The sequence below is a fragment of the Raphanus sativus genome, chromosome 3 (genome assembly GCF_000801105.2).
Source record: "Raphanus sativus cultivar WK10039 chromosome 3, ASM80110v3, whole genome shotgun sequence".
Taxonomy (NCBI): Eukaryota; Viridiplantae; Streptophyta; class Magnoliopsida; order Brassicales; family Brassicaceae; genus Raphanus; species Raphanus sativus.
The window spans coordinates 12,896,400-12,909,647 of record NC_079513.1 but is presented as its reverse complement, the minus strand read 5'-3'; the positions used below and the strand labels follow the sequence as shown (position 1 = coordinate 12,909,647).

Below are 13,248 nucleotides of genomic sequence, written 5' to 3'. Positions count from 1 at the left end.
AGACCAACAAATAAAATCAGACTGCCTTATTCACTTTCTGGCTCAACACTAGGCCACAAGGGTCAGTCGTGCATATAGCTTTTGGGATCATGGCACACCTTTGAAATGTTGAGATGGAAGAGTTTGCTTTGGCAATAAGAAAATCAGGGCTTCGGAGGAGTCAAAGCTCCCATCATGTTTTCTTGAATCAGTGACTAAAGACGAGGGTTTGGTTTTGAAGTGGAGTCCCGAGCTTCATATTGTATCAAACATCGCTGGAACTCAACCATGTAGGCTTCTTTGGGTATTTCCAATGGTGGTTATGCCTCAATGGACTAATCAACCATGAGATGCTTACCAAATTTTATCCTTTACGTTACTGAAATAAACGGATATGCGCAAAAATTATAATCATTATTTTAAAGTTGAAACGATAGCTTCGATACAAATAAACCTCAAACATTGAAACAAGTAGCAACATAAAACAAATAAACAAGTAGAAAGTAAAAGAGGTCGTTCACAGATTAATCTGCATCAACTCATCTTTAGACAAGAAGCCATCGGGACGACATAGTTTCAGGGATCCATCTATATATCATGTCATAAGTATGTCTCTCTTCAGACAAGGAGCGAACGGGATGACGACATCGTTAGCTAATCCGTTTCCATTACTACAAGAAGCCTGAGCCGGCCGGTTCACCAGCTGCAAGGCGAGATTCACATTGTCCATTACAATACCGGTACATGGTTTCTCCTTACTGCAATCCAAATTAACCGCCACATCCGTACTCGATGTCCCGTGTATATCTTCATATCTCACATTTGATACTTCAACTCCAGATTCCTGTATTAAAATATACAAATTAAAATGACTCAATATATTGAATTAAGGGTATAAGATATGGTTTGTTAATTTCTAATTTACCTGGTTAGGGCAAGGTTTGTAAAAACAATAGTGTTGGTCTATGATGATCGGGTTCTTGACCATCTTCATATTAATATGCTGAAAAACGATGTTTCTAGCAAAACTCTTGCTATTTTTGCCCCACGTCTTGATCCTAACTCCATTACTTGTTGCCGTGAAATCCACGTTACTCACCGTCACGTTCTCCACTCCTTGTTCGTCCTCTGCTATCCCAAGGCTTCCAATACTGTTTTAGAGGATCCCACAAATTAGACATCGTTTGTAGTTAGATATTATGTAACTTGTATGGCAAGAAATAACTTTTTCTGTTACCTGATGCCGTGGCCTGGACCGCATTGGATGCCTTGTATGGAAAGATGAGTGGATCCTGGACCGATGGAGATGCAATCGTCACCAGTTCCAATTCTTGAATTAGTGATACTGACTGAGTGAGATGCTTGGATGTGAATCCCATCGGTGTTAGGGCTATCAGCAGCAGCAGAAACTTTAACGCCGTCAATGTTCACGTTATTGCAGCCGTTGATAACTATATGAAATTTCTGGCTGTTTATCGACGTTAAACCGTTGATATTGATGTTGCTCGACCCACTAAACAACAGAGTCTGCAAAATATTTGACAAAACGTTATTAGTAAAAACACTGGCATGTATATCAAGATAGTTAATTGGTTCTTGTGACTCAAGCAAACCTTGGCACCGGTAGGGCAATTGCTACCACCATTGTTCTTGCAGTTCCACAAACTAGAACCTTGGGCGTCAAGCATTCCACCATAGATTGAAACATCAGTGACACTCTCGAACCAGATCCACTGTTCTGAGCTTGCGATAACTCTGTAATCTTCAGGAGCAATCATTGATCCAGCTATACGAATAGATATTGGAGCATCCGTACACTGCTTGCCTTGGAACACAAGGTTGTTGACCAAGAACCGTCCGTTTGGTACGATAATAGTTGACGGATTAACAGAGGCACACGCGACTTGCCATGCGGCTAAGAAGGCTTTGGTTGAGTCTGTTGAGCCATCTGCTTTAGCTCCGTAGGTTAAAACGTTGATTAATGTGGTTGGAATCGGCTTGGCTAATGATGAGATTATGATGAAATCAAGAAATATGAGAGCCAAAGGAAGAAAAAGACATGATGTTTTATAAACCATTTTTGTGTGTTTCTTTTTCAGAGAAAGTTAGTTTCTTGAGGATGAAGGATATTGCAGAAGAAACTACGTGAGAGGACAATTTATAGGAATTTTATGTTGGTAACGTAATGATTAATCTTGTGGCAAAGAAAAACGTAGTGAAATATGATTTGATTTTTATGTAAGTTTTTTTATTTCATTGTTTATAAATAAAATTGTGTCAACTTGTACTACATTCTGTAATATAAAATATGATTGGTTTATTATTATTATTATTATTATTATTATTATTATTATTATATTTTATTATTATTATTATTATTATTATTATTATAAAAATTATAAAAATTATAAAAGTGATTGGTTATTATGAGAACTAATACGAATTTTCACGAGATAAACTCCATGTACGTTAGCATTGGCACAAGGATAGAACATGAAAATTTGGAAGCCTTAAATATTTTAGTAAGAACTTTTTTTTTTTTTTTTTTTTTTGATATCTCTGGTGTCTGGGCAGCCACTTTCCCAAATATCCCCCGAAGGGGTCCAGCGCCCCAGCAGTAAGGATGTTAAATCGCTGTGGCCGGGTTTCGAAGCTGGGTGGCGGGCACCTCAGCCGAGGTTCCATTACCACCAGGCTACGAAGCCCGGTTATTTTAGTAAGAACTTGATATAAATTTTATGTTTTAACTCGAAAAATTGGAGCCTAAAGCCAAGCTCTCTCACTTGGTTACTAGGTTTTGACCCGCGCTTTGAAAAGCGCGGGATGTCCTTTTAAATATTCGGGCCAAAGTTGATTCTATTTTTCGAAAGTTTAGTTTGCAAAGATTAAAACTTTGTTATATTATATAAATTTGGAAACTTAGATGATAGAAAGATGGTTAATTTGGTATATTTTGTAAGCTGTGTTGTAATCATTTAGATTTATTTTTGTTTAGTTTGGCATAAAATACAAATATATAAATAAATATGATTTTGAAATATATATATATATATAAAGCCCATAATTTTTTAATATTTTTTTATGAACGTAATTTTGATTATGCAATAACTACAAATGGTTTAACATATATAAGCCAATAACTAATTCATATTGTTCTTAAAATACATATTTACATTTAATTTACATTTTTAATTAAATAAATATGGGCTTTAATGCACATACCAATTTAAACATCAAATGGGCTTCAGACACAAATATAGAAGCCCGAAAGTTGTAATATCGATTAGATGAAAAAAAACAATAGTGGTCTGAATATTCAGTTTTATTCAGACAAAAATATTTTATTCTCAAAAAGCTTTCTTCGACGAAATCGAGGAAGAAACCTGGCAATCGAAACAATCCTTCGAAACACTCCATCTATTCCGTCTGGAGAAAGAATTTGAAACCCCAATTCCTCTGTATCGCAAAACAGTTCTCTTGTTGAAAGATCATCTCAATCCAGCGTTTACCGATATGAGATTCTTTGGATCTGATATCCCGATAAACAGATCTTCAGCACAAACATTATCTTCTCAAATCGGTAAGCATGTTGCTTTATTTAAGATTTCTAGTTTAGTAAAAATAATAATAATTGATGATTTTACTCTGTTTAGGATGTCTTTTTAAGATCACGCATCTTGTGGTCCTTGATTTTATTTCTATGTTTGATTTCATTGTCCGCTTTAACTGCATGTTAGACTATTTACATATATTATTTTTTAGGAGCTACAGACTGCAAAGTCAAGATCAATTGCAATGAGTTTTCCTTTATTTTGGCTACCTTCTCTATCCGAGACTAAAACAGAACATTAGCAATTTGTTTTCAAGTGGTTAAAATGAATATATAAATATTCATTTCAAATCTTTGTAACATACTTTTAATGGTAGTGTATTTTTTTTAATGAACTTTACTTCTCTGATTTGTTTCAGGAGTAAATGAATACGACCAAACAATCCAACCCAAACAAAGAAAGATCTTATTATCAGGTAATTATCAGCTTTCATTTTGCCGTATTTTTGTCTGGATTTTTTTAATTGTATAGTTTAATTAAACATTTAATGGGATTACGATCTTTACTATTAAAAACACCTTATCTATATATTTTCTAAAGTGGGCTTCCATAATGCACCTTATAGTCCATCCAATGACTAACTATATTTTTGGTAGGAAAAAGTGGTTAGGATAACGACTAATACTACCTAATATCGTATCTCTTGAATCAGCTATGCGGATCTGCTCAAATAGGGTTCTTTGAAAGTAAATTGAAGAATCCGACTCGCTCTATATCCCAGGTAAACGGCAGATCATATTCTCGGTTTTAATTTTTTACGATATTGTTTTTATAATTTTAACAATCCTATATCCATATTTCAATATCAGAAACGATATGATAGTTGATTGGAGACACAAAAGTTACAGAAGAAGAGTCAAAGGTGGAAGAGCATTCCTAATTTACTTGGAGCGCAACATCTTGTTCAGTTTCAAAATCAGACTCTGCTATTCCCTTTCTTTGACAGGTGAACTGAAATTGTTAGACCTAAATAGCTGCAGCAGTAATAAGTCTGAAAAAGTGGTTAGGATAACAACTAATACTACCTAATATCGTATCTATTGAATCAGCTATGCGGATCTGCTCAAAAAGGGTTCTTTGAAAGTAAATTGAAGAATCAGACTCGCTTTATATCCCAGGTAAACGGCATATCATATTCTCGGTTTTAATTTTCCTTATTATTTTGTGTTTATAATTTTAACAATCCTATATCCATATTTCAATATCAGAAACGATATGATAGTTGATTGGAGACACAAATATAACAGAAGAAGAGTCAAAGGTGGAAGAGCATTCCTAATTTACTTGGAACGAAACATCTTGTTCAGTTTCAAAATCAGACTCTGCTATTCCCTTTCTTTGACAGGTGAACTAAAATTGTTAGACTTAAATAGCTGCAGCAGTAATAAGTCAGATATATGAACTGATGTTATTAGGTAGATCGAAATGCTTAGAAGCAATCAGTTTGTGGAATGATATCCTTATTTATATATACACATATATATCTAATACATAAACTATTTAAGATAGTGTATATTCTACAAACATCTTATTATATACTCCTATTTTGTATTGTAACAAATTACTGATCCAGCAGTATGTTAATATCTACAGGTTGATTAATACACTGATCCAGTGCGGCGGAAAGCGTTTAGAGAGGACCTATTCATGATCAATGATGAAGAACCAACATCTTAGCTGGGGAGATACCTCACATTCACAATTCATACTTAACCAAGTAAGTAAGACCTCTAACGCTTTAACGTTTTCAATGATAAATTTTAGTAATACAGCAGCAGTCATTGATAGATATTGATAAATAAAGTGATTTGAATAATATATAATTTATCTACTGATTTATGTTTGAAAATAAAACAACCATATTTGCTTAGTGAGTGTCTCGAAATTGGCTATTATATGCAAAAACTTTTCCTAAAGTTCAAGCAAGTATTATTTCAGCGCAATCACACACGCAAAGTTGTGAAACCAAAAATATAGTCTCTAAATAAAAAATCAATGCATAGTCTATAAACAAAAAAAACTTCAGAGATTTTGGAAAATCTCTTTAAAAACAATATTTTTGGTTTGTTTCCGAGGCTTTCCATCCTCATCAACTATCAATATTTTCAAACCTTTTTTGGATGTGACTCTCGATATAGCAACATAGAGCTGCCCATGCGAAAACACTGGTCTAGGTAGAAATATGCCAACTTCTGAGAGAGATTGTCCTTGGCTCTTATTAATGGTAATAGCAAAAGCCACCGAAATAGGCAGTTGCCTTCTACGCATCTTGAATGGCAACTTCTTGTCTGAAGGTGTAATAGACAATCTTGGAAGAAGAATAATCTTCCCAACTTCTCTTCCGGTAATAACTCTGGCCTTCACACAAAAATCATACAAATCTATAATTTGCAACCTCGTCCCATTCATCAATCCTCCATCATGATCAATATTTCTCAACAACATCACAGGGCATCCTATCTTCAACCGGAGATTATGATTTGGTAAACCTGATGCTTTGATAGTGTTGAGAAATTCTGGAGTGAGAGCCTGATCATTAACAGACCCTGTATCAGATGGATCAATGCTGTCGGAGCTTAAATAGATTTTTTCTTCACCTGAAATATATATAAAAAATGTAGTTAACAATAATTTTTAAAGCTACAACTGTAATCGATTTAGAGATAGTATTTTAAGTACCTTCAAGTTGATCCAACATATACTGGTTAATCTTGTTCACATCCTCATTTGTAGGGCAAAGAATCGCTCTTTCTTGAAAAAATTTAGGGTCTTTGTTCTGAAGTAGAGCTGTTGCATCTCCATAGATCTCTTTGCTTATTGATGCTATTGGATCATCTGAATCTGTAATAAGAAACTCATCTGGTATAGTAATTAGTGCCTCACCATCGTTATCATCACCAACCAATCCATCTCCCACGTCCAAAATCCACTGAGAAAACACTTCCAACTCTTTTAACTCTTCGGCAGTCATGTCAGTGGAAAGTAGCCTCATATTCTTTGTAAGTTTTAGCACCTTGCATTGTTTCCAGAGATAAGATGAATTTAGAGACTCTAGAACGATTTCAGTCCTTGATGCACAGTGAATGACAGGCAATATCTGTCTAAAATCTCCACCAAACACAACAACTTTCCCTGCAAAAGGCTTTTTCTCTGCACTTCTCATAATGTCTGCTAAACTCCTATCAAGTGACTCAAAACAATGTCTGCTCATCATTGGTGCTTCATCCCAAATGATAAGAGAAGCTTCTTTCACCAAATCAGCAGCATCAGTCCCTGGAGTCAGATTGCACAGAGTAAAATCATCAGGATTTATTGGTATACCGAATCTTGAATGTGCAGTCCTTCCTCCTTGTAACAAAAGTGAAGCAATACCACTTGAAGCAACATTCAAAACAATCTCTCCTCTGGATCTAATAGCAGCAGATAATAATTTCCACAAAAAGGTTTTCCCGGTTCCACCAAATCCATAAACAAAGAAAACACCACCTTTTTTTTTCAGAACAGCATCCATGATCTCTTCATATATCTTCTTTTGCTCGCCAGTTAATTTCGAAAAATCACTGTCATGTGCCTTTCTTAACTCATCTCGGTCATATCTCTTCTCATCCATTATCAACACATTCTGAAAAGCGTTGACGTCGCGAAAGGGTTTTGGCATTTTATCCCAGTTATCTAGCGAAGTTCCATTACTTCTCAAGATCTTCTCAATCTCAATAAGAGCACCTTCTTTTTTTTCAGAATCACTAAGGCACAATCCTGTAATCGTAAAAACAAAAATGAGAACAATATAAATATAACACAACAAATAAGAAACTATATTGTATTGGTGATGATACCTGGTCTGTTAAAATGATTTCTTTGATTATACTGAATATCTTCAGAAAGAATCTCCCATGTCTCCTCCCAAACTCTTTCTGGTTTTGATAGACTGTTGGACATAAGCATGACAGTAAAAGAATGCCGCATGTAAGAAGCAGAACTTGAGAAGCTTGTCCTGATAATGTCATCAATATATTCTTGATCATCTGCTAATAAACCCCTCGCAAAACAGGCCTCTTTGTAGGTCGGGTAAAGGACATTCTCATATGTTTTTATGTCATCAAAACATGTTGGGCCTCGAACAATATTCAGCAACACACGTAGATAATAAGCTTCTTCAATACTACGTGGTGCATAATTAATTCTGCCTATGCTGAAACCTCGTTTCCTGTCTTTCCACTTCTTCGACTTTTTGTCCCAAATAAACATTGTAGGAATTTCTGCTAAAGTAAGCTTCCTAGCAACAGCACTAACCTTGTTCAGCTCAAACCAACCCAAAAACATTGTGTTGGTAATCATCACACGACTTGTAATTTCCTCAAAGGTGTCATCGTCTTTGAATACAACGATTTGCTTCCCTGGTAGATGGAATGAAATCTTCTCAACTGGTACTGATCTGTAATGAATGGGAAACTTCAAAATCCTCCATGCACCTTCACAAGCAGATACATATCTGGAAAAAAATGAAATGAGACTTAAATACACACGAAATTTGTATAATGAATTAAAAAAAAAACAATGTAATTAATAAGCATACCTGCCCTTGAAAAAGTCCTTAATTTCATTTTTATTCTCTTCCTTTGAAGTCTGGCCGGTTTCATTGTTCTCTGAAGCTCCTCTCTTTGTTGGCTCAACAGCGATAGTAATCTTGTCCTGACCCTTATTAATATACTTGAATAAGTATTTAATAGACCCTGATTGATTGCACCACTCCACATTAATATGAGCTCTGTATTTAAGTGAAAGATCCTTGTTATAAGGTATCACATATCTGTTGTCACACTTGAAACCATTCTTATCAACAAAACGATCATTATCCCTTCTCCTGTAAACTGGAAACCCTTCTTTGTTTACAGTCGTTTTGTCACCATGTGATTTCGGATATAGCTTAGAACACTTGCCATTCTCCATGCAAGGTGAATTCGGATTAACAATTCCACAAGGACCATGAATCATAGTGTCTTTCACAACTTCATAAAGTGCTGGCTCTTTCGATTTGTCTGGAATCTCTGCAGAAATGATATTGTCGATGTGATCAGTAGTAGGGAACTTAGAACTGTGATGCATGAACAACAGTATATGAGCATGAGGCAGACCCCGCTTCTGAAACTCAACAGTAAACATCGCTGCATATAAAAGCTTAAAATTAGGATGTATCAATACAATTAAAATTAAATAAACTCAAATCAAAGTGATGATTAAAAAACTTACATGCAACGGTTTTCCCTAATATCTCATTATCAGTTAAATCTTCCATCAGAGAATCCAACTTCATTTTAAAAACTCTGCAAGCAATTTCTGGCCTGTCTTCTGTCTTCAATTTACGCTGAGACAAATATCTAGTAATCTCTGGCCATTTTGGATTGCATGTAAATGTGATGAAAAGATCTGGAAAACCAAAATGTCTGCAAATGGCCATAGCATCTAGATAGTTATTCTTCATGTACCTTGGTCCTCCGGTAAAAGAAGCTGGCAGAAAAAATCGCTGTCCTTGGTCACTCATATCTTTTTTTCCTTGGTTCTCTGACTGCTTTATAGAGTCATAACCATCAGACCTCAAACATGTCTGATTCTGCCTCAAATAACTTAACCTGTTCGTCTCAATGGTAGTGAAAGCATCAACCAAAAACTGTTGAAATAATCTTTTTGAATGCAAAAGAGTATGACACTCCCCATCTCTTTCAAACATTCGATAGGCAAACCACTGTCTCATGCTGATGTGGTCCCTCTTCAGCTTCTCTGTAGCTGGTGTGGCTCCTTTTTTTATTCCCAGTCTGAAACCATCCTCACCATAACAAAAAATGAGAGGATACTGAAGTGCAAGATAAGATGGATGTATCTCACTAATCCTCTTAAGCCAGCCTGTTTGTTTCTCTTGCAAAACAATATCACGCTTATCCATCTCTAAATTAAAATCACCAGGTATTAAAGCAGCTACCTCCGAGGCAGTTGGAGTATCAAATGTCCTTCCATCTTTCTCACGATTGCTCACAATCCTCATATGAAATTTTTCTGCTCCAGAAATTCCAAAACGTTCACGTGCAGATCGAAACTGCTTCACATAGGGATTAACTTCGTCCAACATCTCTATAAGGAGCTCGATAATTTTCTTTCTCAGATTATGTTTTCTTTCCTTGTCAGCAGCTTTCTTGTATTTGCTGTCAAATACAAACAACAATTGTCTCAATATATTTAAATTCAGCGAAGAAGAACTTAAAATTAATATAGGACGGTTATACCTCATAACAGAATCTCTATCATCAGCCTCATTTTCAGTGTCAACAATGTACAACTGAGAAAACTTTGCTGAATCACCTTCATCCGGTTTCATACTTCCCATCAAATGCATGTTTTCACCATGAAGTTGGAATGGCTGTGGTCCATGTCCTTTTGGCATTGAGCGGTCAACTTTTCCACCAAGAGAGGTAAAAGAGAACAGCATATTAATAGCTCTCAAATTATCTTGATAATACTTGCTCGTTTCATCATCCCCGAACAATAGCTGCCTTATAAGCAAGGGGCTTTCTTTAAGAAGAGGCAACTTCACTTGTCCCTGACCACAACAAAGAGAGAAAACAGGGTTCTTCTTTGTCCTTTTCTTCCGTTCGAGTCGTTCGCCGTACCACATTTTTGCTTTACAATATTCACATGTGAAAGTAGGATTACCCTCATCAACATAGTCTACACAATATATATAAACATCGATGTTCAGTATCAGAAATACTATAGTAATAACAATAATATTAAAGCACTTACCAATAGTTTTTGGCACAGGCTGTGTCCTCTGCTTTTTTTGACATTTCCCCTTGCTTTCACTCATTTTTCTAATCCTTGACAGAAAAGAATCAATTTCTGCTTTCTCTGACCGAGAATCTCTAAATAAAGCTTGAACATGATCGGAATTGTTAGATACTGTATCACTTTCTTGACTGCTTAAGTCGTAAAACTGCTCATCTTCACTTTCTGATGGAACTGCAACATTATATATCACTCCTTACATTAAAATACAAACTAATATAATTTTGTTTATAGAATATCAAATCTAGTCATGTTATATACCTTCAGTGCTCGTTAATTTATCTGAAGAATTCCCATCCTGGGATGGATCCGAAATTCTGGACTTATTAGTTCCAATTACTAATGCAGTCTGCCTTTGGCGCGAAACAGAATTGGCAGAAGCTTTTCGTACACCATTACTGCGCTTCTTAGTACCGGAATTTAAATCTGTATCTCTCTGTGATGTTTGACCTGGTAATCAAAGTTACAAAGTTATTTATTTTTCATAAATGTATAGATATGACAAAACAAATATTCTGAAAGTAGCAACATATGTGTTAAGTATACAACTATTTGAAGTTGACAGTTTTGTTTTAGTTAGCCGATCTGTGTAATATAATGCTGACCATAGCAAATAGTAAAATGTACAGATTTTCATAAGTAATATAAATCTTACTCTTGCAATGTTCAGATGTTGAATATGGACTAAGAAGAGATGGTGAATGATATCCATTTGGAACTGTATTCTGAGGTAAGTTTTGAAGATCTCTTAAAATCCTGCCGAAAATTCTTTTCAACGGAATGGTCGTGCTGGTAGATGTAAGAATAGATGGGAATGCTTTTTTTGTTCCGGTATAAGAAAAATGTTTTTTTTCCTTGATATTAGACCCCTGACCATAGGGAGACAACCCTTTGATTCCAGCTTGTGTGTTGTTGGTAACTATGAATAATAAGCAATGAAATTTTTTATAATTTAAGATATTGTGTAGGAACAATAATGTATGTGTCAGAATTTATTCTTACTGAACACTTCGTTGCACAGCTTGCTCCTCTTTGTAGCTGAAACATTTCTTATATTCGGGTTCTCTGTAAAAAAATCTATTAGAACAGACTTACCTTGTAAAATCACATGTGAATGACAAATAGCATTTACCTTTGCAGCGTGCAATTGGAGGAGGCATTGACTCTTCTGAGCGTTTGACAGACCCTCTCGAATCCATCTGGACAGGTAAGTTTGTCAAATCCGTAAAAACACTTCCTGATTTTGATTGCAGTTTAGACATGCTAATAGGGATATGCATAAAATCGTTAGGATATTTAGAAGCATCAAAATTGTTGACCCTTTTCCTTTTTTGCACTCTATCCTCTTCAGTTATCTCCTTCATTGCACTGTGAAGTTTTGATCGCTATAGTGTTGCACGAAGAATTGGAAATATGAATTACACAGGCCACGTAAAAGTATTTGGTAATTGTATTTTCTGTTAGGATTTTATGTAGAAGCAGCCTGCAGTTTAGATTTAGGATTTAATGGAAATCAACAAAGTACGATCTGATAAGCATATATGTAGGATAATATGTTTAACTGTTTTGCAAGTGGTTACATAAAAATGTAACTATACTCTATATCAATTTTAAGTAGTCTTCTATACAGGCATGCATTATTAATAATATGTCAATAGTTTTAAAATATAAATATACACAAACATTCATCTTCATTAAGATAAATCTTTAATACATTTGGCTTGCCTGTTAATAATGAAATCGACATAATAAACTCCTTTGACCACTTTGCTTTAATATGTTTGATTGGAACAAATAATTGGTATACATTATATAAATGAACGTGAATAAAATCAAGTTTTATTATATGGAATAGAAGTTGGTCAATTATAATTAGAGATCAATAATATTTCAACTCAACATGATAACTAAAAACATAAACTAAGCATAATAAGGCAAAAGAAAGAACAACTCCAAAAACGTCATAACAATTTTTTTGAAAAAACAGAGCAACAATGATAAGTTTAGGATTAAAGTTGAATTCATAATTATTTCATACTAAACCAACATAAAAACAAAAAAAAAATTATAAGATAGTTTTTCGGTTCCTAAACAGGACAATTATTTCTCTAAACTTAAAAAACCACAAATTTGAATCCAACTTCCTAGTTCGACAGACTGATCTTCATCTCCTCATCTGATTACTTTTCGATCTTGACACTTTTTGAGCAAAACCTTTTTGAGGTAGAGGTGAGTTCAGGGACCTCATATTTGTCATCTTGAGAACGCTTAGAAGTTGGTGTTCTGTTAGTAACCGAACTTTCCTCACCGTCAGTAAGTAGAGACATCTGTTAAAATCAATAATTATACACTATGTAAACAAACTTATATTTTAAGTAAAGAGTTTGATAAAGATATTAAAGTACCTCATCACCAGTGAGGGTGATTTCTCGTGCAGATTTAGTCTCTGATTGTGAATCAACCATTAGCATGTTGCTTACAGACCAAACTTTAGAAACCTTGTAACACTCAGCTCCATAAGACACGTTATTTTTTTCAACGCACACACCGAACTTAAAAGTTTTTCCAATGACATCTTTAAGTGACTGAGGCAAAAGCTCGGGATCCTCAATCTATTAAAAAAATCACATTTAACTTATATTTGAATTTTTATTAAAAACATTCATATATACCTAAATATAAATGAGATTGATTTTACCTCTTTGAATGATCCCTTTAGAATTTTCGCAGCACTTTCAGCTATAATTCCATTAGCAATAGTATCAAGCAACATGAATTTGGTAGTTCCTGTATTATCTTTAAGCAGCAAGTGAAGTTTAAA

General features: G+C 34.8%; 2 protein-coding genes and 1 long non-coding RNA gene across 4 annotated transcripts in view; 1 reads left to right on the top strand and 2 right to left on the bottom strand.

The window, feature by feature from the left end:
- Positions 1-374: 374 nt before the first annotated feature.
- Positions 375-2,116, bottom strand: LOC108846807 (probable polygalacturonase At2g43860). Its single transcript, XM_018620008.2, has 4 exons — positions 1,593-2,116; positions 1,217-1,506; positions 905-1,130; positions 375-823 (listed from the first exon to the last, which is right to left on the bottom strand). Exons 1-4 carry the CDS (start codon positions 2,055-2,057, stop codon positions 575-577), a joined length of 1,230 nt encoding a protein of 409 aa, XP_018475510.1. The 5' UTR covers positions 2,058-2,116; the 3' UTR covers positions 375-574.
- A 948-nt stretch (positions 2,117-3,064) lies between these two features.
- The window catches only part of LOC130509740 (uncharacterized), a 14,215-nt gene continuing 4,031 nt past the window's right edge, over positions 3,065-13,248 (top strand). Inside the window, exons 1-10 of one of the 2 annotated variants that reach the window (XR_008943712.1) lie at positions 3,065-3,559; positions 3,949-4,005; positions 4,243-4,311; positions 4,400-4,536; positions 4,640-4,708; positions 4,799-4,935; positions 5,184-5,307; positions 10,776-10,880; positions 11,098-11,157; positions 11,568-11,634. This is a non-coding gene — a long non-coding RNA (uncharacterized LOC130509740). The remainder of the gene's footprint in view (positions 3,560-3,948; positions 4,006-4,242; positions 4,312-4,399; positions 4,537-4,639; positions 4,709-4,798; positions 4,936-5,183; positions 5,308-10,775; positions 10,881-11,097; positions 11,158-11,567; positions 11,635-13,248) is intronic. The other variant, XR_008943711.1, reaches the window with a different exon arrangement.
- Positions 5,320-10,736, bottom strand: LOC130509739 (uncharacterized). The gene is made up of 5 exons (XM_057005918.1): positions 8,841-10,736; positions 8,167-8,755; positions 7,427-8,103; positions 6,270-7,346; positions 5,320-6,187 (listed from the first exon to the last, which is right to left on the bottom strand). Exons 1-5 carry the CDS (start codon positions 10,447-10,449, stop codon positions 5,613-5,615), a joined length of 4,527 nt encoding a protein of 1,508 aa, XP_056861898.1. The 5' UTR covers positions 10,450-10,736; the 3' UTR covers positions 5,320-5,612.